Genomic DNA, 22305 nt, shown 5'->3' with positions numbered 1-22305 from the left:
TTCAATATTGTAGTTTTATAATTGCTGCAAACTGCCTTGGGACCTTATGGTGAAGAGAAGGAAAAGTATCAGATTAACAACCAACAACAACACCAAACTCACCAGCCATCACCTGAACCACTCATCGCATAATGGCACCACCTCAAGACATAATTCATTCCTTATGTGCAGGCAATTGCATACTTCAGTGCTCAATTGCTCATAGAAACACATGCTGCAGAGTCAAATGTGCCAGGAGGGATCAAAACCAGTTTTTTAATCAGTGCATGCAAAATGTCACACCACCAGGTTGTGCTTTGGTATCCTGACACGCATGTGCAGAAGTGATCTGCACACCAGCGGAGGGGACTGGACTGGGGGGAGACAGAAGGCACGAATGCGCCCATCAGTTGTGGCAAAGTTCAGGTAAGTTGGAGCCCTAAAGACTGGGGAGAAATTTGCATAGGGAGAATTTCATAATCCCTGTGCATAAAGGCCCTGAGCAACCTTCAGGACGGTAGACTCTTCCTGTTATGCCAATTACGCAACAGAACAAGCTTCCACAACAGCTGCCTGAATGAATGGCCTCATTTGAGGCAGCAATTTTAAAGGCACTTTGACCAGGAAGACCAAGATATCACTGCCAAAGTAAGGCTGTGATGCAACTTAGGACTTTTGCTCTTACAGTTTCAAAGTTATTTAGTTCCAGTGGTGGCAGCAGAGGAAGGGAAGGGAAGGGCAGAGAGGAGAGGAAATGCTGCTTTCAGTTTCTCGCAGTCTCGCCGGGATTTTCAGTAAAGGGGGAAAAACATTTTTTGAAAAATGAGGAAAAGTCCAAAGTAGTGGGCAAACCCCAAGAAGTGTCTTAACTCTTTCATAATCCTATCTATTTGCCCAGCATCACAATGGAGTTATGGGAGTGCCAGATTAACAAATTTCTAGCCCTGAAATGTACAATGTTTGATTTTTTTTAAAAAGTAGTTGTTTTCTACATTTCCAACCACTGAACTTCCTGCCCTTTCAGGAAATCCTCACATATCATCCATGGAACTCCTGCATGTTAAAGCAGATTCTGGAAAAGGGTCTATAATGCATGCAAAGTTCACCACCTCAAAAAGAGAGATCCGCTACATGTAACTATCTGCTGTATACATCACTCCAGTTGGTGTTCTAATCGAGAAACCCTATTTCATCTCCTCCGACTTTCTGGTTCTCCATCACCTCCAGCAAAACAAGGTCACAGAGAGTGGCCAAGGAACAATGTTTAGAAAAGTGATCATCTAGCAGGCACACCCTGAGTCGGAGGATACAGCAAGCATTCATATAGCATTTTTCAAGTGCCCCTCACACAATATATTGTTGGAGGCATCATAAGAATAGCACATGGTAGGTCTATATTATTATTTTCTTATGGTGCACAGGAGGAGCAAGGTTTGCCCAGCATGTTCACAGAAGAACATGGATTTTTGAACCACTCCACATGTGAAGGGAATAGAGGTCTTCTAATGACTCTCAGCACCCTTAACCAACTATAGTACCCAGGATGCTTTTGGGGAAGCATAGATGTATGAGTATTATGCTGCTTTTAAATGGCTGGTGTGGATGTGGCCCCAGCTTAGTCTCTGACCCACTACACCAAACCAGGAATGAAATGGGAAACTGGGCCCCCTTTGGGCTATCTTCCACAGTGTTGTGCCCTCCAGATGGTCAGAAATAATGAGAATTGCAGCCCAATCTGGAGGGGCACAGTGTTCCTCACCCCCCAATTAAAAGTTTTCCCAACTTTTCATGTTGGTGACACACTTTTTAGACATGCATCATTTCACGACACACTGATTCAGTTTTACTAGCTACCCGGCAGGCTGCCCGCTCCCTTTCCAGCCCCAGGAGGAGCACAGGGAGTTTTTGCGTGACGCACCTACACACTGCAGCCAACACACTAAAGTATCGCGACACACAGTTTGGAAAGCTCTGTCCTAGAAACTCAGTCAAAATTGTCATCCTCTCATTTTAGGGAGGTTTAGTTTTAAATTTCAAAAAGAGATTTTTCAAAAACTAGAACCAATAGAAGGCCTTGATTCACACCACTGGCTCTCCTGCTACACATTGCATAAGATAAGCAGAGCCATTTTCCATCCAAAAAAACAGGAAGTGCTCGTAAGCCATGCGAAACAACTTTGTGTACACTTAATTCTGCCAAGCTCTGGCAACACACTCTGGAAAAGCATGCCAAAGCACACTTTTGAATAACTGCCTGCTGGATTAGAGCAGCGCAGCCAGGGAGGGATGCAAAAACTCCTCTTTAGCTACTTGATCATCAAGAAGCCAATTTTGCTGGAAGCAGGAGAGCAGAAAAGGGAAGAGAACCAAACCTCCCCCAGTTACTGTACTTTTCCGTGTATAACACGCCCCCTATTTTGGGGGACTCAAAATTAAGAAAATGGGGAGGGGGGATTCCCCGAAGTTTTTTTTGGGAGGGGAACACCAAAAATCACTCACCCACCAGATAGACAATGCTGCTCACATGCGTCAACAAAACAAACTATCCTCATTGCCAAAAAAAGCAGCAAATCCCATTGTTCCATTGCCAAAAAAAGCAGCAAATCACCCGCCCAATTGCCGTAGCAACAGCCAATCAACAGCTCTTGCAGCAGCCACCAATAACAATCTCCAACCCGTGGCAGCAACCAATCCCACGGCCCCACAATACACTACCCATGTATAAGATGACCTCAAATTTTGAACATGTTTTTGAAATAAAAAACATAGTCTTATACACAGCAAAGTATGGTATGTCATTTCAGAAGGCCATGTGCAACCTGCGACAGAGAAGAAATGAAAGCATTTCACCCTGTGGTCTTTCAGTGGTCCTGTGCAACCTCTTAAACATGCAGAAGACACACTAAGTCCTGATTAAACATGATGGGCAAGCAAGCAAAAACTTAGCCAAGCAGCATTCCGTGAAGCCAGCGGACTACAGCAATGCAATGCTTGTCCAAGCTATAAGTCCCAGGCCGGCTGCTAACCCTGCCCACTGCTGCTGCCGTCCCTGGCCTCTGAGCTGTCCCCACCCCCAAAGAGAGGTGCCTCCTCACACTGCCCCACAGGGGCCTGGGAAGCACCCCCTGGCCAGACCCAGAGGCACCATTCGCTGTGCAAGCCTTTGGGAGGCAGAGACGCGAGAGGGCATCAGAGGCGGCAGGGAAGGAAAGAGGGACAGAGGCCGGTGTTGCCTGCAGCAGCCCTGACCATCTTTCATGGCACCCCAGGGCATCCTGGAGCCCCTCTCCTGCACCTACTCCCGGCTGGTAGATTGGAGGATCCTAGCAAAACAAAACAAATAGGTCACACAAGTCTGAAATTCACACACACAGCATCACGTTCGAGATTTGGGCCTAAAAGCCAATCTACAATATTTGGATCAGACCACAGTTGGTCCACCACTGACAAGCACTGTATCTGCAAAATCAGCATGGATCTTCAGGTCAAAAACAGGAACTTCACACAAGCAAACTTTTGATGAAGACCACAATACTGCATGAAGGACAGAGCTTTCGTTCCCTTTTCTGCCAGACCCCGGCAATCCAATAAGATTTATGGGTTTATTTACAAAGTTGTGTGGATACCATGTCCAACATGCAGAGATCCCCACTGACCACAATAGCTGGGACTGGTGGGAGCTGGGGGTCCAGTCAGCAGCATCAGTAAGACAGCAGGCGGATGATCCATGATCTAGAACAGGGGTGCACAACCTACGGCCCTTCAGATGTTTCTGGACTACAACGCCCATCAGCCCCAACCAACATAGACAGTGATCAGGGATGATGGGAGGTGTAGTCCAACAACATCTGGAGGGTCACAAGTTGTGCACCCCTGGTCTAGACCGTCAGCCACTTGAGAGAAAGGACCTATCTTTTTGCTTACAAACTTCAAGCTTTGGTGGCTGTAGAACAAATCCCAAGGTCCCTTTCAGCACGAGTTTTTATGCATTTTATTTTGTGCAGAAGTAAGTCCCACCAAGTTCACCCAGACCAGCTCCCATATGGCTTGCAATCTTGTACCCTCTGAAGACTGTCTCATTTGAAAGCGCTTTTAAGTGAAGGCTGCTCTTTTGTAGCCTATATTTCACATTTTAGTTACCTTGCAGCTGGATTATTTCAGATTTTTCGTTACAGCTGTATTTGAAACATGCTTGTTAAGATGCCTTGTAGATTCCACTGTGGAAAGACTGGGCAGAAAATATTTTAATTTTCATTGAAGTCCCACGAATATTGAGGTCCCTGTAATAATATGAATGATGTACCGTAATAGGTGGCTGACAAGGCAGATGTTCTTCTTCAGCACTTGTGGTGGAACTGGAAGGCCTGAACACAGGACAACCATCTCTCCCAGCAACCCCCAAATCAAAAGTTGATAGCCAACTAAGTCAAACTTAAGTTTCTTAACTCTACTGATTTCAATATGTCTACTCTAATTTGAGTAACATTGGGTATCACGTGTAGAAGTCATAGGACTTCTAAGAACCATGAATTTGGCTCCTGCTGTGTTGCTTCCTGGATCCTTCAACCCACATGAAGTGAACTCCACAGCCGTAGGCATAATTTTTTAAAAGCAGATTTTCCAACTGCACAAATCCCCAAAAGCAATATGAACACGACGCATCATAGACTGCTTGCTTACATTCTGTATGGGGGGTTGGGTTCTCCCCAGGAGTCAATATCTTTTAGCTACTATACAGAAACAGTTCAATAATGATTCTGCCTAAGTTCAGACACCAAAACAAGGAGCATATGAAGGTATTTATAACAAAGTGTCACCTGCCACTCAAGGTGAAAAAGAGACACGCCTGACCCCCAAGAGTGGTGTGTCTTAATGAGATACGGACAGTGTTAAGCATGGAATCTGAGCACATTCTACCTTAACAAAATTTGTTTACCTGCTGACCCTGATGATACCTGTAATTTAAGCGCTTAGATAAACACACACACACTGAATGTATCTAGCTTGCTGCCCCAACCCAATTTTTTTCCTCCAAGTGGATATTATGAACTTTTCAACTGCACATACAAAAATTCCTACTCCACATTTTGTCTGTAAGTGCACACTAAACAAAAAATTAGGCCAGAGGATTTGAAACTTTTCATCTCCCATGCACAGACTCCGCTGAGAAATTTGCCATTTTCTGCAGGAAGGGAAGAGCTCAGGACCATCGCCAAATGGCAGAGGACATACTTTTTGTCCAAAGGGCTCCTGTTCAGCCACAGCACCTCCCAAGTTTTCTAGGAATGCAATTCAAGCCCCCTGCAGCCTCAAAGAACCAGGTCACAGCCACACCATGCATTTAAACCACTCTTATACCACATTAATAGTCTTCCCCCAAAGAATCCTGGGAACTGAAGTTTGTTAAGGGTGCTGGGAATGGTAGCTCTCTTAGGGGTCTCCTAACAACTCTCGGCACCCTTAAGAAATTCAGTTTATAGGATCCGTTAAGGGTGCTTTGAGTTCTTAGAAGGCTCCTCAGAGAACTATGATTCCCAGTAACCTTAACAAACCACATTTCCCAATGGGGAAGACATGACTAATGAAGTATAAATATGCTTTAAATGTACTGTGTGGGTGTGACCCCAGTCAACACAGAAATCAGCTTCAAGGTATATGGCTCTAGGGGGCCAGAGATGGAAAGACCAGGGGATAAATTGGACATGGGTTACCTGTGGCTCACAAATGCTACTGGGGTACAAACTGTATCAGCCTCAACAAGAATGGTCCATAGTCACAGCTGCTGGAGTTGTAGCCCAACCATTTCCGGTGGGACGAAGGTTTCTCATCCCAATGAGAGATAGAGAGACCAAAGCCCAGAGTGGGGAGGAGATGTCCAAACAGGGAGAGGGGTAAGGAAGATAAGGGAACCCCTTAAAAAAGCTCTCTTGGCATGTGAAGCAGAGTTCAACTCCACCAAAAACTACAGTTGTTGTGATGGTCAACTGACAGCTGTCACACATTCCATGAAACCACGAGGCTTCAAGACCTGGTCTACTCAGCATAACTGCCTTAAAAAAAACTGATGTTTTATTTTTCTCTTTTTTGTTATGTTTTTAACTGTAGGTTGCCCCTGGGTGTTCAGGTGTATGTATATGTCACTATTTTACAATTAACATGAAATTTATTTCTTTTTGCAATTAGCACAGATCAGCTTTCACCAATTACTGCTATACATTGAACGGCAAAGTGTTCAGCACATATCCACATTTTCAAGTTCACCAAGTTGAGATTTATCACGTAATTTAATGCCAATAAGACTCTCCCTGTCCCTCCACCTCTCTTGTTTCTTTAACATGTTTTACAACACTCTAAACCTTTAAGCCTGCCAAATCACCACCTTGGAAGAATTAAAAGGAGAGCTCAAAGATGGTTTCATAAGCCAGCTGACGTAGTTCTTCAAAGGAAGCATCTTCCTTCAGTAGTAGAGGAAATGATTTTAAGTTCCTTATCCATAAAAGAGTGAAGAAAGGGGACCCGTCACCAAACTCAGAAGTCTCCACTTCCTCCTACATGTGATATACAACTCCCTAAGCCACCTGCTGAACTCTAACCATTTGTTAGCTATGCAATGACCGTCATTATGTAGCTCACCCCAAATCTGCCTGGCAGTGTCCGCATTCTGTATTCTCCTACCATACTGCCAGGGAATAGGGATGGGGGGGCGGGGTGTCAAATTCATTTCATATTTAAAGGCAAACCTACCTAATGTGTACTTTCCAAAATAATGCATGAACTGAGACTCAGTCACCCTTCCAAATTCTGCAATGCAATTCGCTAGCCAGGAATGTGTACAAAAATGCATATACTAGTGTGCAGAAAAAAGCACAAAAATGCATTATATCAGGGAAACATACTTTTCAAAAATGTGTGCATTAGGCAACACTGCATACAAATATATGCATATTAGGAGAAATTTGCACTAAATTTCTGGTGAATTTTCATGAGAACATAAAATAAAATTCACAAACTGATATAGAAATGTGGATAGCTGAACTTAAGAATGGAATAATAAGAAACTGTGAGATGTTGAAATTGACATAGTCCCTCACCACCACCCCGGTCTGGGCTTTGGAGTGGGACTCCATTTCTCCTAGTCCACTGGGCTTTGAACTGGGGTGGGGGGGTCTCATCACCTAACAATATGGAAGAACCCCAACCCAAATTCTCTAGCATGCATAACGATCCTGATAAAAGGTCTATGACAAATTCTAGATTATGTCAAGCCAAGAACTTTTAACTAGGCATTTGGCTGATTAACATTCTATGGCTTTCTAATGTGTTTGTGGGAGGGAGGTTATTGGTTTGTTTTTGTTTTATTATGTATTTTGTATTCTCATTTTGTATTTTTATAATGTGAACCACCCTGGAATCTTTAGATGAAGGGTGGAATGCAAATTTTAATACTGATAGTAATAATAATGCTTCAAGAGTCTATAAAAATGTAAAGGCGTGAAAATGTTCTTACCATCATCCGCTTCTTAAACAGCAGTCACAAATCCAAATGAGTAGAGCCGTTTAATGTTAGTTTTCAAAAACTATGCTCACTTACATCTGACTTATTTAGAAAAGTCCTGCCATCCTCCAGCATTCCCTGCTGCAAGCAAGATAACCAACCAAGGACCATCCACGGCTCCATCGCAGAGCATCTGCCTTGTGTGCAGGAGGTCCCAGCTCCAATTCTCCGCATCTCCGGGCCGGACTAGGAAAGGCGCTTGCCTGAGACCCTGGAGAGCAGGTGCCAATCACGGTAAACAATCCTGAGCTAGAGGGACCAATAGTCTTCCTGCATTCCCGTGTGTTTTGGATGTTAAGATTACATTGCATTACACCAAGAAAAATATAAGTGCATTTGTTGAGCCCACTCAATGCAAGGAGATGGGGAGTAAGAAGCTATGCACAATTTGGTATAGAATCCCGCCCTATGTTTTGGAGGTGGTACACCAGAGGGGGCTATCTATCATCAACAGCAAGCTTCAAATTTATGGGAATGAACAATGAAGAGAATGCTTCTTTTTTTCAAACAATAGTACCGATCCAGGCTCAAGTCTGCATGACAACCTTGTTACCTGCTTCTTTACTTCATTCTAAATGTGTTGGGGAAAGCTACACTTGGCTCCGGGGTTTGGGAAAGGCGTTCTGCCCATGTTCAGTGCTGCCCTTTGTTAAAAGGGTGTGCAAGTGTGGGGGTTTTTTTTCACTTCACCTACCCCACTGCTCCCACTTCAAACAGCTCCTACAAGTTCATGATCATCACCTGTGGCTCACCTGCACCTGCCACCTTCAGCAAAGGATTATACAGAGATGACTGAACCACCACCAAACCACTCATTACTGCTTATTTACCAGCATTTCTCTCACACGCAAAAGAATTTAATGTGTTTAATCCACTTTACAAAGGGGTCCAGCAGGTTAGCTCCTAGTTGCACAAGCTTGAGTATTATTAACTTGACACTTGGAAAAGGAAAGCAGGCAATTTGTTTTATAACAGTGGAAGCTACAGTAGGACAATACAAGATGGACTCTGACCTCAAAACGCCAAGGCTGCATCTCAGGTTACACCACTTGCTCCTTCAGCACCGTTCCATCACCAAACGCTCTGCAGGGCTGGCCGACCCATGAGGCAAGGTGAGGCAACTGCCTCAGACAGCAGGATCTACAGGGGCAGCAGATCCCGATGTAGATCTTTATTACTCCCTTGTTCCCAATGTAGATCTCCACTCATTGTTTCATGGTGCCATTTTGTGTTTCACCTCAGGTACCAAAATGTCTTGAGCCAGCCCTGCTTTCTGTCCTGGCTCTGCGCCCAGCCCTAAACCACCATGGCCACCCTCCAACTCAGAAATACCACCTCCCTCAGGCAGGAGCTGGGCCAATCAGATTCCTGGTACCTAATCACTAAAATACGGGAGCAGGGTTCTAGGAATCTGAAATAGTTCCCCAACTCTGATTAGAAGCATCATTCCTCTAGGTAGACTTCAAGTAAAGAGTTGAGAATATTAAAGAGTTCGATCAAACGAGGGGCAGATATACATGCTATGTGGAAGATGAAATGGCGGTGTGAAAACCAGTGTTCCTTGAAGTACCATGGGAAACTTATGAAGATGTTTTAAACATGTGTACAGGATTCCCACTGCTGCAGAAGATGTCAGAGCGATAGCATGAACATAGGAAGCTGCCTTATACCAAGTCAGACCAGACCAGACCAATAATGTCTACACTGACTGGCAGAGGCTTGAACCTGGGACCTTCTGCGTGCAAAGCTCACACTCACTTTTTGAGCTGTGGCCTTCCTCTGTTCACAGAGCAGGCACATTTGCTGTGCCCCATGCGTAGCAGACAGGAGACAGCTACTCCCAAGTCAAGCCTTGAAAAATTCCCTGGCATTCAAGATTGAACTTAGCAAAACTTGAGATCAGGGAATCGCCAGCCAGCCACAAGAACAACTGAGGGAGGGAAGCCAGCCAGCCAACTGCATTTTCCCTCACTCTTGAGCAACACACGAATTCCTGCTCCAAACCAGAGTGTGCTTCGCAAGGCAAGCAAGTAGCATATTGCCACATTTTTGTTAATGAGAGTTGTAACGTCAGGCACACGCCCATGCTGTTACCAGACACAACCCTGCTGCCAGACCTCTTTTGCAATCAAGTGAGTGGCAGAAAGCATTAGCCTATTATACTAAATATTGCTAGAGAACGTAGAATGATAGCATCTTCAAATATCTAAAGCGCTGCTGCATGGAAGAGGAAGCAAGCTTGTTTTCTCCTGCTCTGGAGGGGAGGAATTGAACCAAGGGTTTCAAGTTAGATGAAAGGAGATTCCAACTAAACATCAGGAAGAACTTTCTGACAGTAAGAGCTGTTCAACAGTGGAACGGTCTAGATGACCCTTGGTGGTCCCTTCTAAATCCACAGTTCTATGATTTAATGAGTGTGTGTTTGCAAATGAGACTAAACCTGATCAATGAGGGGTGCGAAGAGCGGCTCTTTTTTTTGTTAAAGCAATGTTAACATTAGTCTGAGTTCTGTAGGCTGCAATCCTATGCATACTTACTTCCAGCTAAGTTTTGCTGGACACAATGAGACTGGATTCTGAACAAATATGCTTAGGATTGCACTGGCAATTTATTTGAACAATGAACACATACGCGTATGTCAAGAAATTGGATAATGCAGTCTTGCTGGCAGGTGGGCAGGGGAACTCCATGATGCCTCTTCAGCAATAATGCCAAAATGGTCACCAGAGCTCACTTCTAAATACTCCTGTGAAGTGCCTGGTAAGAGCCTACCACCAACTGAAATGACAGGAGGGAAAGCAGTTCTCCTGTTCATCTAGGGAGGTGGTGCAGTCATCTCCAAGTAACAGAACGCAGGAGAAGGGCTGCTAAACTGAGCGTGGGGGAAAGGAGACAAGACTTTTACTCCAGATTGAAGATTACCTAGAAATTTAATATTTAGCAGCAGGAGAACACCAAGTCCTGCAGCCACCATTCCTCCTACTGTATTCTCACTAACATGAATTAGGCACATTCCCTCCTTAATCCTGACTGGGATAACATAACAATTACGGTATTCACAGGGTTAACAGTGCCCAGTGCACTGGAGAAACTAGCGGTGGTGTGCAGTGAAATTTTTCATAGTGTGAGGACGACTGGGGGCGGGGGTCACACACATCCCTCCCTAACTGGGCAGAAGCTTCCTGGGCTTTAATACTCTAATTTACTAGGCACATTTAGGGGACTAGCCTAGTCCCCCTGGTCCACCGACTGGTTAAGAGGGGTGCTCTCTGCCAATGATTCACTGCACAGAACATCAGCATCTCTTAGGCTGCGTACGTGACATATATTTAAAGCACACACTCCCCTAGTAAAATATATTTTTTAAATCCTGGGAACTGTAGTTTGTTAAGGGTGCCAGGAACTGTAGTAAACTGAGGTTCCTGAGATTCAGGATGGAGGAAAAATGTGCTTTGAATGTATATGCATCCTTAGTCTCAAGTCTAAGCACCATCATTAGCAGAAACAGCATTTCCAGCTGCAATGCTGAAGCACAATTATTATTAGACCGCAGAAATATGCAGAGTGAGTGGATCCTATTTGTAAGTAGTAGTAAAGTCAAGAAATGGCAATTTGAGGATATGGGTGGCGGAGGGCAGCCAGCAAAACACGCCCCTCTTGGCTGAAGGGGCGGGGGGGGTTGTCAGCTGCGACCTTTACAGAGATGTTGCTTGTAAGAGCCCAGATGGCACTGCCATGCTGCAGCGCAGCCCGACTTTTGCCCTGCCCGGGACCTGCCCCCCAGTCTCGCTCTCCTGGAGTCAAAGGCGAAGGGGAGCGGCGCTCGGGAGCCACGCGAGGGCGAAGGAAACACATGGCAGCCGCTGCCACTCGGACGGCGGAGCCCCAGCAGCCTGGGGCAACCAGGACTCGCCCGAAAGGGGCAGCGGAAGGTCCCTCGCGCGGGGTCTCCTGGCTCCCCGCCGCGCGCCCTCCCGCCGGCTCACCTTGACGGAGTCCACGGGGTACATGACCGTGTGCTCCAGGATGCCGGCCACCGCCCCGGCCATCATGTGCGTGCCCAGGGTGGCGCTGGGGGGCAGGCTCTCGTACTCCTCCTCGCCGGGGCTCTCCACCTCCATCAGCAGCCCGGGACCCGCCGCCGCCGCCGCGGGGCCGCCCCCCGCCGCCCCAGCCGGGCTGCCGCTTCTGCCCCCGACGCCGCAGCTCAGCGCCATCCCAGCCACAGCCCGAGCCAGGCGGCAGCTGCCGGGGAAGAAGAGAGCCAGCGCGCAGGGAAGGAGGAGGGGAGAAAGTTCACTTCTTCAAGTAACACCCCCGCCCGCCCCCGCGGCCCCGCGCCGGCCAATGGCTGCGCGCAAAAGCTGGCGAGCCATTGGCAAGGGCCGCCCCGCGCCGCAGCCTCCTGGCAGCTGCAATCCTGCAGGCGCGCGCCGTGACTCACAGGCCGGCCAGCAAATCCCCGGGAGCAGAAAGAGCGAGGCTCTCGCCCACTGGGCGGGATCGGGTCCTGCCTGGTTCCCGCCCCGCTGCAAAGGGGAAAGCCAAGTACTGTACTACTACTACTACTATTACTATTATTATTATTATTATTATTATTACTACTACTATGCCACGCTCAGAATGCAAGCAGGCACAGTCAAGTTGACTTGGGCTGCTGCTGGCTCGAAGGAAGACGGCTTGAGAAGGCTTGCCAACATAAAATAGAAGAAACAAAAAAAATTCCTTCCAGTAGCACCTTAAAGACCAACTAAGTTAGTTCTTGGTATGAGCTTTCGTGTGCATGCACACTTCTTCAGATACGAAGTGCTATCTGAAGAAGTGTGCATGCACACGAAAGCTCATACCAAGAACTAACTTAGTTGGTCTTTAAGGTGCTACTGGAAGGAATTTTTTTTGTTTTGACTATGGCAGACCAACACGGCTACCTATCTGTAACATAAAATAGAAGGTTCCTCTTCTCCAGAACGGGGAGTGGGTTCAGGCACGCGTGCACGCAGTCTGCGGGCTTGCAAGGCATGGCAGGTTTGCAAAGAACAGCGCCTTGTGATGACTTCACGGGGCCAACTCGTGAGCGCATGCAGGGGCAGCGGAGACTCCGGGTGGGGTTTGGGGTGCCTTACCCGCTTTACTACAAGGGTCTCCGCCGTGGCAATGAGAAAAACGCATCCGCATGTAACAAAGTCTCCCGAGCTTGCGTTACCCATTCTGTTTTCAATGACAGTCAGGACTTGGTGGATATGCTACTAATTGGACTTCTCTTGGTAGCAGCACCTATAGTTATAGCCACATTTTGGAAGGTGCGAATGTAATGCTCGGTGCAAGAGAATATGGTGTATCACCCTTACAGAAAAACTGACTCACAAATAAACACTGGCAAAGGGAACAAAGCAGGAGAATGATGGAGCTTCGTTTTGTTTACAAATTCTCCAGAAAACCAATGACCCGCTCCAAAGGTTTGTACTAGCATGTGGATCAACTCTACAATTCTATGATTCTACAAGTTTTACAGGTGTATACGGTTACAAGTTGTGGTGTGTAGTATATACAGAAATACAGATTTTCATAATGTATTTTTGTGGATTTCTGGTGAAATAAATAAAATGAAAATAATAAAATGAAGAGGTAATAATTTTAAAACACATTCCAAAAAAATGTCGGTAATAAACTTAAGATGCAAGATGAAGGTATTAAAGCAAGATGTTAAATGGAAAGAAATAAAAACAACTTGGATATCTTAGGCAGTGTACACATGGCAGTTTAAAGTGGATTTGATCCACCCCATGTGTGCATGTTTTCCATGCAACACTGTTCTCATCCAAGTGGCAACCTGCACTTTCCCATCATTGACTTTGCATTATCCCAAACCACTGAGGAAAAATCCAACAGGCAATTCCATGTTACGCATCGGTGGACATATTGCGTGGGCAGGGATTTTTTTAACAGTGCCATCTATGGAGGCAGCCACACTTTTAAATTTTATTTTTAACCCACCGTTTTGTGGAAGTCTGGTAGGACTGCACAACAAAATAAGCCTGTGGAAATCCATGTGTCGGTGGCAGGTATCTCTTAGCTCTGCGCAGGCAATTAAAAAAGGAAAGTGCTGACCCTCATGCTTGTCCCTGTGGGTCAATTTGCAACACAGATAATGTCAGGCGAGGGTCCAGTGGCCTGAGGGTTCAGAATGTGGTAAAACCCCTTGTAGGCCATGTTCATCCACACAGGCCTTTCTCTGCACTGTATAGATGGAAGCAGTCCATTGAAGAACCTTTGGCCCTCCATATGTTGCTGTCTCCAATTCCCATCACTTCTAGCCAGGATTGACAATGGTCAGGGGTGATGGGAGATGCATAGCCAGGGGGGCCGCTGCCCCCATCAAGTAATAATAATAAACAATAAATTTTCATTTATACCCCACCCTTCCCGGTTCAGAAAACTGGGCTCAGGGCGGCTAACAACAAATTTAAAACACTCAGTTGTGATACAACAATAAACAGCATAAAATACAGTATAAAAGCATGAATAACAATAAATTCAAAAATCAATTTAGGGGGGAAATCCATCCAATAAACATTAGATGATCACCAGGGCTAGCTGGCTAAATTAGTCCTACTTGGGCCAGCGTGGAGACCAGGGGAGAATTAGCTGTGGGATCCCAGAGTGGGTAATCTTCATAAAAAGCGCGGGGGGGAGGAAGGGGAATAAAAGATCAGGCTAAGTTCAATTTGAAAGCCAGGCGGAATAGCTCTGTCTTACAGGCCCTGCGGAAGGAAGTTAAATCCTGCAGGGCCCTGGTCTCGTGGGACAGAGCATTCTACCAGGTCGGAGCCATCACTGAGAAGGCCCTGGCCCTGGCAGAGGATAATCTGACTTCCTTAGGGCACTTATTATTACTAAAAAAACTATGGGACGCGGGTGGTGCTGTGTGTTAAACCACAGAGCCTAGGACTTGCTGATCAGAAGGTCGGCGGTTTGAATCCCCTACTCTTGAGTAGAGAGAATAGACTCTATGGCTTCAGACAGCAGGTGGAGGGATCCTGCTTTGGGATGCTCCCTCACATGAAAGCCTCCCTGCAAGTGAAAACAATGAAACATTAGGAAACTTCCTTGCTGACGGCTGCATTCCCTCTGCAACTATCGGTTGAGGGGCGCATGCTGGCAGTAAGCAGGGCTGAAGCCAACTGTGAGCAGGACCAGTTCCTAAAATGGGTGGTGCCTGAGTCAAAAATGAGGACCGTGGTTTGGCCATCCCTGTCTTAGGACATCAGGGAGAAAAGTTCTGGCCTATCCTGCTCACTGTTGCAGCAGTTTCCTACCTGTGGGGACTCATTCAGGGACAGGAGCATCATAAATGCATCTCCCCCCCCACACACACACACATTCCACCTGCTGCCTCCAGAATCCTACCACCAAATCTCACTGTGGTCACTTCCACACTATACAGAGAAAGCACACGGCTTCCCCCAAAGATGATTGGAAACAGTAGTTTGTTAAGAATGCTGCGAACTGTAGCTCTGTGAGGAGTAAACTACAGTTTCCAGATTTCTTTGCAGGAAGCCATGATGGGAATGTGACATGCAGATGTAGAAGGGGCAGCTCCAGAAAAGCAAGTTTGGGGGAATGGAGTCAAATAATGTTATTGAGGGATAAACAAGGTGTTGTTGTTGTTTAGTCGTTTAGTCATGTCCGACTCTTCGTAACCCCATGGACCAGAGCACGCCAGGCACTCCTGTCTTCCACTGCCTCCCGCAGTTTGGTCAGACTCATGTTTGTGGCTTCAAGAACACTGTCCCACCATCTCGTCCCCTTCTCCTTGTGCCCTCCATCTTTCCCAACATCAGGATCTTTTCCAGGGAGTCTTCTCTTCTCATGAGGTGGCCAAAGTATTGGAGCCTCTCAAGAGTCTCCTCCAGCACCAGAATTCAAAAGCATCCATTCTTCAGCGATCAGCCTTCTTTATGGTCCAGCTCTCACTTCCATACATCACTACTGGGAAAACCATAGCTTTTACTACCGTATATGGACCTTTGTTGGCAAGGTGATGTCTCTACTTTAACAAGGTAATCCATGCCTTATAGGGTCTTGATATCACTGTGCCTGAAAGGTGGAAGAGCAAATGGGGTACTAAGAAATATTTCAGGGAGCTTCCATCAAAGTCATCCAGTTTGGTTTACTTAAGCAAAAGAAATCCTGGACCTGTGCCTGGAGAACACAGCACAAAAGGAAGTGTGGATGAGTCCAGTGTTGTTTAGAAAGGTCACCATGATTTTCTTGCAGACACTGAAGCTCTCACTGAATTGTCCTAAGACTGCGCTTCCTGCATTTCACTGCAGTTTGTCCCAGCTATATCTGTTTCTTCCCTCTGTACCCATGTGCAGACAACAGTCCCATGTGCAGACAACCAAGTGTATGATGCAGTGGTCTCTCACCCACAATTGTTCATGCCACAATAAATGTGCTGGTCTAGAATGTGCCACCAGGCTTATAGATCCACCCTGGGCATCAGGAATAGGGAATGTGTGGCCCTCAACATGCTGTTGGACTCCCAATGTCTAGCAGCCCCAACTTGCATGGCCAGTGGTCAGGGATGGTGAGAGCTGCAGTCCCCTCCTCCTTGTACATCCTATTTATGTCCACTGACTGTGTGCCACTGATGTGGTTGTCCTTGCAGATGTGCTTGTACATCATGATGCTCCCCAAGCCCCCCCCCCAATGCAATGGGCCTGTCTGATGCCAAATGTGCCTATTTCCTGGTCAAGTAGTTGCTTGCAAATATCTACAAGTAGAACTGGACCTAGGCCAATATTTTGTGGTTGGGAACATGTAATAATTTCTCCCAGAGAGTGCTTTCATTAATATAGCAATTGCCCTGTGGAAGTATCACTGCACAAATGCTCACAAACAGCTACTGGATACTTCTTTTCTGGTATACGGTACTTCTTTAGACTCAGAGGACTTTTATAGAAGACAGTCAGTTTATAAATAAATAGATTTAAAACATACCTATCAGCAACCAGGATGGAAAAACAAGGTGCAACCTGGGCTTTGAGATTAGGGAACCTGTGGCCCTCAAGTGTTGTGGGATGACAGATGCCTCTGAACTGTCACTAATTTGCAGGGAGGAGTCACTCACATGCCACAACATTAGGTTTGCACATTTGAAGTGGATTTTGTCAGGATTTTGTCCTCGTCCTCTGCGCACACCAAGCTGTCTGCCCCTTGATTGTCGTGGGCAAGAGGCCCGGCTGCAGCAGGGTTGGTGGGATAAAGCAAAAGTGTTTTTCATGGCAATTTCTACTTCGGATGTGGCAGAATCAGGTTTCAGTCATGTGAATTATTTACTCAGCCTAATGCGAAATCACTTTAACATATTGGACAGAACCAGATTAAAAAAGCTTGTTTCTGGTCATTGAGAAATACTTAAAGTATATATTTTTATTTAATTGCGTTTTGTATAAATTATAAAAATTATAAATAAAACATGTTCCATTTACAAACAAAACATTTAACTAGCTGAAGTCACAAGGAGGGCTTCAGGTCCACCATGCCTGTTCTATGGCATGATACAGGCACCTGTAATCCCAGCTCCTGGGTGCAAATAGCAGCTAGAAGGGACTGATTTATGTCTGGAAAATGGCACCAAGAGAAAAAATATTGTTGTTCCCCATGCCCAAGCTAATAAGGCTGCAGTTCTAACCCACTTAACTGGGACTAAGTAGGCTCCATGAAATTAAATAGGACTTGCTTCTGAGTAGATATGGCGAGGATTGCATTGTTAGTCTCGCTTAACTAGGTGGATAAGCCTCTTCCACTCTGACCTTCTTCAGCCTCCTTGTCCTAGCAAGCTGGCACACATCCACCAGTTTCCAAAAAGTACAGTTTGTTACTTTTCAACTGATTAGGAAGACTGAGCCAAGCTTATCTTAAGCTACTTTCTAAGGGTAGGAGGTGTGTACTGGCACTTCCCAACTTGGGCTATGTGCATGCCGTCCGATAAAGAAGGTGCGGCCGGTTTTAAGCACCCAAGTGGGAGGAAACGTTTCTGAGAAGTGAGACTAGCCCTTGTTATCTAGCAGATCCAGTAGAATCTCTTATCTTGGCCAAAATGCACCCTCCCTAGATGCAGCATGTGTGGGAGGCCACGCACACCCTTCCCTACGAATCAAGTGGTGGCCCATCATCTCATGGGAACCTAGGAAACATTGTTCCATCTAGTTCATAAGGACATAAGAAGAGGCTGCTGGAGAGGCCCATCTAACGAGCATCCTCTTCTCCTGTGCTACTTTGTGGAAGCAGAGGAGTGAATGCAACTACAAACTGATCCTTCTTTCAAACCACGTTTAGCTCTCTTGCCAAGCTATTCATTTCTCCTTCCATATGGGTGTATTTCCTTCCTTCCTTCCTCTCTCTCTTTAAATTATGAAGCAAAGAAAGAAAAAATAGAGGTGGCTCACTGAGTTTGGGGTACGACCCACCAACTGAACAGTCTTCTTTCTAGCCAGCTGTTTCAGCTGCAGAGCATTAGACTGAAGATTGTTCCCCCAGATTCCAGAACTTTTCAGGCTGTTCCTTGAGCTCACCAGCCCTATTAGATCTTCCAGAGGAAGCCAGGGATGGATGCCCAGGCAACCCCCACTCTTCTGTTGCAAATGATAGGTTCCTTCAGATGACCTGTTTATTCAGCATTCATCCTGATCTACTTGCACAAAGCTTTCACAGGGGTCAGGATATGACCTGTCTTCATTGAGCATTCATTCTGATTTGTTTGTGGGGAAGTTATGTGACCATGCACATTCATCCTAATTTTATCCTGATTTGCTTGCAGAGTGTTTACATGTCTTCCTGTTAATCATTTGTTCATCACATATTTTACAACGCATTTCTTCATCCATTTACAAACCACAAATACTCCTTTTCTCTCTTTAAAATAGTGTGGATTTGTAGTGTGTTGTTATGAGCGGGGGGGGGGGGGCAGTAGGCTGAATACCTGAGTCCCCTTCTCATTATTGGAATAGCCAAACTAGCTTCTCAGTGAGGTGATGGACCAATAAGGAAAACAAAGGAAGTGGCTCTGTGCAAGACAGAGATGGGTGGGGACCCATCACTCAGCTCACTGCTAGTTAGAAGGACAACGGCAGGATTGAGAGCAGAGAGTTGGAGTGATGTGAGCTAGAAGCAAGGCAGCTTCTTGTGGTGTTAATGCTGTGAGCCTCTCCATTGCAGGCTCAGGTTGTATATACTGTATGTGTAAATAAACCACATCTCATAAAGGCACCACATTCTCCACTGTCCCTCCAAAGGAAACACTGCAGCCTCGCACTGCTCAGAGACTGGGTTGGCTGCAGCAGTATATTATCAGATAGAACATTTTAATCAAGGGGGCTAACTGAAATAAAAGAAGGGGGGCCCAGGTAAGCCCTGTCCTGCATAACTGATCACAAGACATGGCACACACACAATTTGAATTGCAATGCCTATTAACTTGGGGGGGGGGGCGCTAATATTTTATTGGGCGACCGAAGGGACCTTTGCTCCTAGGAGTTGATTCCTGTTGCTTTAATCCACTTTAAATTATGACATGTGTTTGAGTCCTTCCTGCAAAATACCGTACTGCCTGGAGGCTCCCTTAAAAATATGAGACATGATAATGGAACCTTCTGCATAAAAAGCATGCAGTCTACCACTGACCTATGATCACTCTCTTCTGAGCACAGGGGAAGGGGGGCCATTTGACCTTTTCTCCACTCACTGCTTCTTGCTGCAACTCTCCCCTCCCCTTGCAAACTGTTTCTTCCTCCCCAGATGCGTTTTTCCTCTCAGGAACATGTGCAGTAGGGCACAATCAGCCATGCATGCAAGCCGTCTCTCTGCAACCCACAATTACCAGGATTCTTTGCGGGCAGCCACACGCTTTAAATGTATGACGTGGAGGTTATCCTAGTCTGGATATAAGAGATCTGTTTTACTTGATGGGGCTGTGATATTCTGGTGGTAGGTCTAAAGGTCCCTTGGCAACCTTATCCGCAGTGAACATTGTATAGCAGCTGGGCTGTCAGTTTTTAAACTAGTTTGTCACTGTAGCTCTGCCTTTAGCAGATTGAGATACAGGCATTCACAGGAGATTTCGTTCATCCCCATTATAAGCCTGCTGATGTCTGAACAGTGTTGTCAGGTGACCTTTGACCATTGTCCAAGCTGGCTGGTGTTGATGGAAGTTGAAGTCCAATGACATCTGGGAGGCCACAGATTCCCCATCCCTGTAGTACAGGGGATAAAACTGGTCACAGTGATTTGAACTCTGTATGCATTTCTAAGAGTCGCCTGGGAATGATGCAAAAGAGACCAGGGCTCTTAGGCCTTCAGTAGTTGTGCAGAAGGAGGCATTTCAGCAGGTGCAGCTTACAGGACAGGTTAGACCTGCTGGAATCTCCTCTCCTATGCCTCTATTAAAAGTTCAGAAATCCTGGCCTCTTTTGCATCAGGACAAGCAACAGCAACCACTGACTCGAGCGCCACACTTTGAATGCCCAGTGTGCTTGCCTCACACCTTGAAGTCATGCTGCTGCAATGCAATGTGATGTCATAACATCATATCATGACACTGCAACAGCAACATGGTGGCGTGAGGCGCGTGATCGCTCTGGCACCTCGCACCTCACGGCAGCAACTGAACTGGCGCCTGTGCCTCTGCTGCAGCAGGGGGTATGGGCTGGACACCCACAGAAAAATTGCTGTGGGCAGAGGCGGAGCCAGCTTCTCTGGTACCCAGAGTGGCACACATGCTGTGCACCCACGGGCAGGGTTAGCCACCCGCGGGAGCAGGGCAAGCGTCCCGGGGGTGGGGCGAGTGTCCCATGGGGGTGGGGCAGTGGTGTCACCCCTCCTCAGGGTTGACACCCAGGGCGGACTGCACCCACCGCGCCCCCCTTCCTCCGCCGGTGGCTGTGGGTGCCCAGGGCCCCCTGAAGTTGGTCCCCGGGCAGCCACCACCTATGGCCCTCCAGATATTGCTGGCCTACAAGTACTAAAACTTGTATTTGTGCAGGTGCAGCCCTGTCGTCTTTTGCATTTGGCTGCCCAGCCTCCACATTCCCACTTTTGTTGTTGTTTAGTCGTTTAGCCGTGTCCGACTCTTCATGACCCCACAGGGCCTAGTCTTTCAGCACCCACCTTTGGGGCCCATTCATATGGGAACTGGCAAGTTCTAAGGAGATGTTTCTCAAGCATCTGGACTGTGGAAGTCATTTGGAATGGCAACTTGAGAAGTCCTGTGGCTCCTGGAGCTGGTCAGTGGATGGGCCGTCTGGCTCTATCAATTTTAGGGAAACACTTCCAGCTTTTGTCTCTGGATTGGCAGTTTCCTGACCACAACAAGCTGCCTAACCAACTTCCAGCCTGCCCTACAGCCTTGGGAGTGTTAGGACGTAGGATTCGCTGGCTGGCTCGCATCTGCTTGCTCATTTCATTCGCTTCCTGTAGGTTTTGTCCCTGAAGTTCCATGAGGACATAAACTCCGATCCAGTTCACTTTCCCTAGTGCAGAGCTTTCCTGGGACAGGGAGCGGCTCCACTTAGCAGAGTAATTATACCAGCTTTTGTGTTTCTTCCTTGACCCAGTCTCTTCAGCAACTTGTCTTTCTGGTTTGGAGGGCCTCAGGTAACACAGGTGAAGCTGCGGTGTCAGTGATTGGTAGGCACAGAGAAAGCAGAAAGGCATGCAGAGCAAGTGACAATGCCCAGATTAATCGCACATGGCTTCTGCAGTGTGTAATGTACATGCACACCCTCCTGGCAGGGAGATGCATTAAAAAAGACCATCCTCCTGCATGTAAGAAGAGCCTGCTGGATCAGGCCAGTGGCCACCCTCATCCAGCATGCCATTCTCACATTGACCAGGCTGATGTCCATTATGGGAAGACCACAAGCAAGACAACTCCCATCACCCTGACCATCGCCCACGCTGGCTGGGCTTGATGGAAGTTGAAGGCCAATGACATCTGGTAGGCCTCAGATTCCCCATCCCTGTAACATAGTGTAGGTGCCTTGAAATCAAAGGGGATACAACTGGTCACAGTGATTTGAACTCTGTACCCATTTCTAAGAGTCACCTAGGAAGGATGCAAAAGAGACCAGGGCTCTTTGGCCTTCAATAGTTGTGCAGAAGGAGGCATTTCAGCAGGTGCAGCTTACAGGACAGGTTAGACCTGCTGACCTCTCCTATGCCTCCTCCCCTATAACTCTATACAGAAATCCTGTCTCTTTTGGCATCTGGACACCCTTCTGCAACCACCTATAGCCCTCCAGATGTTGCTGGCCTAGAACTCCCAGTCCCAGCATCCCTGACTGTTGGCCATGCTGGCTGGGACTGATGAGAGTTGGAGTCCAACAGTATTGGGAGGGCTGTAGTTCCCAACCCTGCAGGAGTGGCCATTCCTGGTCCTTTTACAGGACTCTGATTTGTAAACATAAACCAGCAGGTGAAGCTTCATGACATGAAGCTAAATGTGATTGGCTACTAATTGCTGGAGATTGAACAGATATTGAACATGGCAGCTGATGGTATTTTGGGACAGTTAGGCAATCCTGTTTAAATTAAAATACTGGTTCATAAACAAGCAGATGTTAATACAGGCTTACTCAACCTCGGCCCTCCAGATGTTTGGAGACTACAATTCCCATCATCTCTGACCACTGGTCCTGCTAGCTAGGGATCATGGGAGTTGTAGGCCAAAAACATCTGGAGGGCTGAGGTTGAGGAAGCCTGTGCTAATT

At 46.7% G+C, this 22305-nt stretch overlaps 1 protein-coding gene across 1 annotated transcript in view; it reads right to left on the bottom strand.

Annotated features, from left to right (window-relative positions):
- SLC25A37 (solute carrier family 25 member 37) overlaps window positions 1–11762 on the bottom strand; it is a 32374-nt gene extending 20612 nt beyond the window's left edge. The window contains exon 1 of the mRNA XM_081891125.1: window positions 11521–11762. Coding sequence (XP_081747251.1) covers window positions 11521–11751 — 231 coding nt within the window. The 5' untranslated portion in view covers window positions 11752–11762. The remainder of the gene's footprint in view (window positions 1–11520) is intronic.
- Between the last annotated feature and the right edge of the window lie 10543 nt (window positions 11763–22305).

The sequence above is a fragment of the Podarcis melisellensis genome (genome assembly GCF_964234715.1).
Source record: "Podarcis melisellensis genome assembly, chromosome: 15".
Classification (NCBI taxonomy): Eukaryota; Metazoa; Chordata; class Lepidosauria; order Squamata; family Lacertidae; genus Podarcis; species Podarcis melisellensis.
Note: the sequence above shows the minus strand (reverse complement) of the source record. Positions and strands in the feature narration are given on the sequence as shown.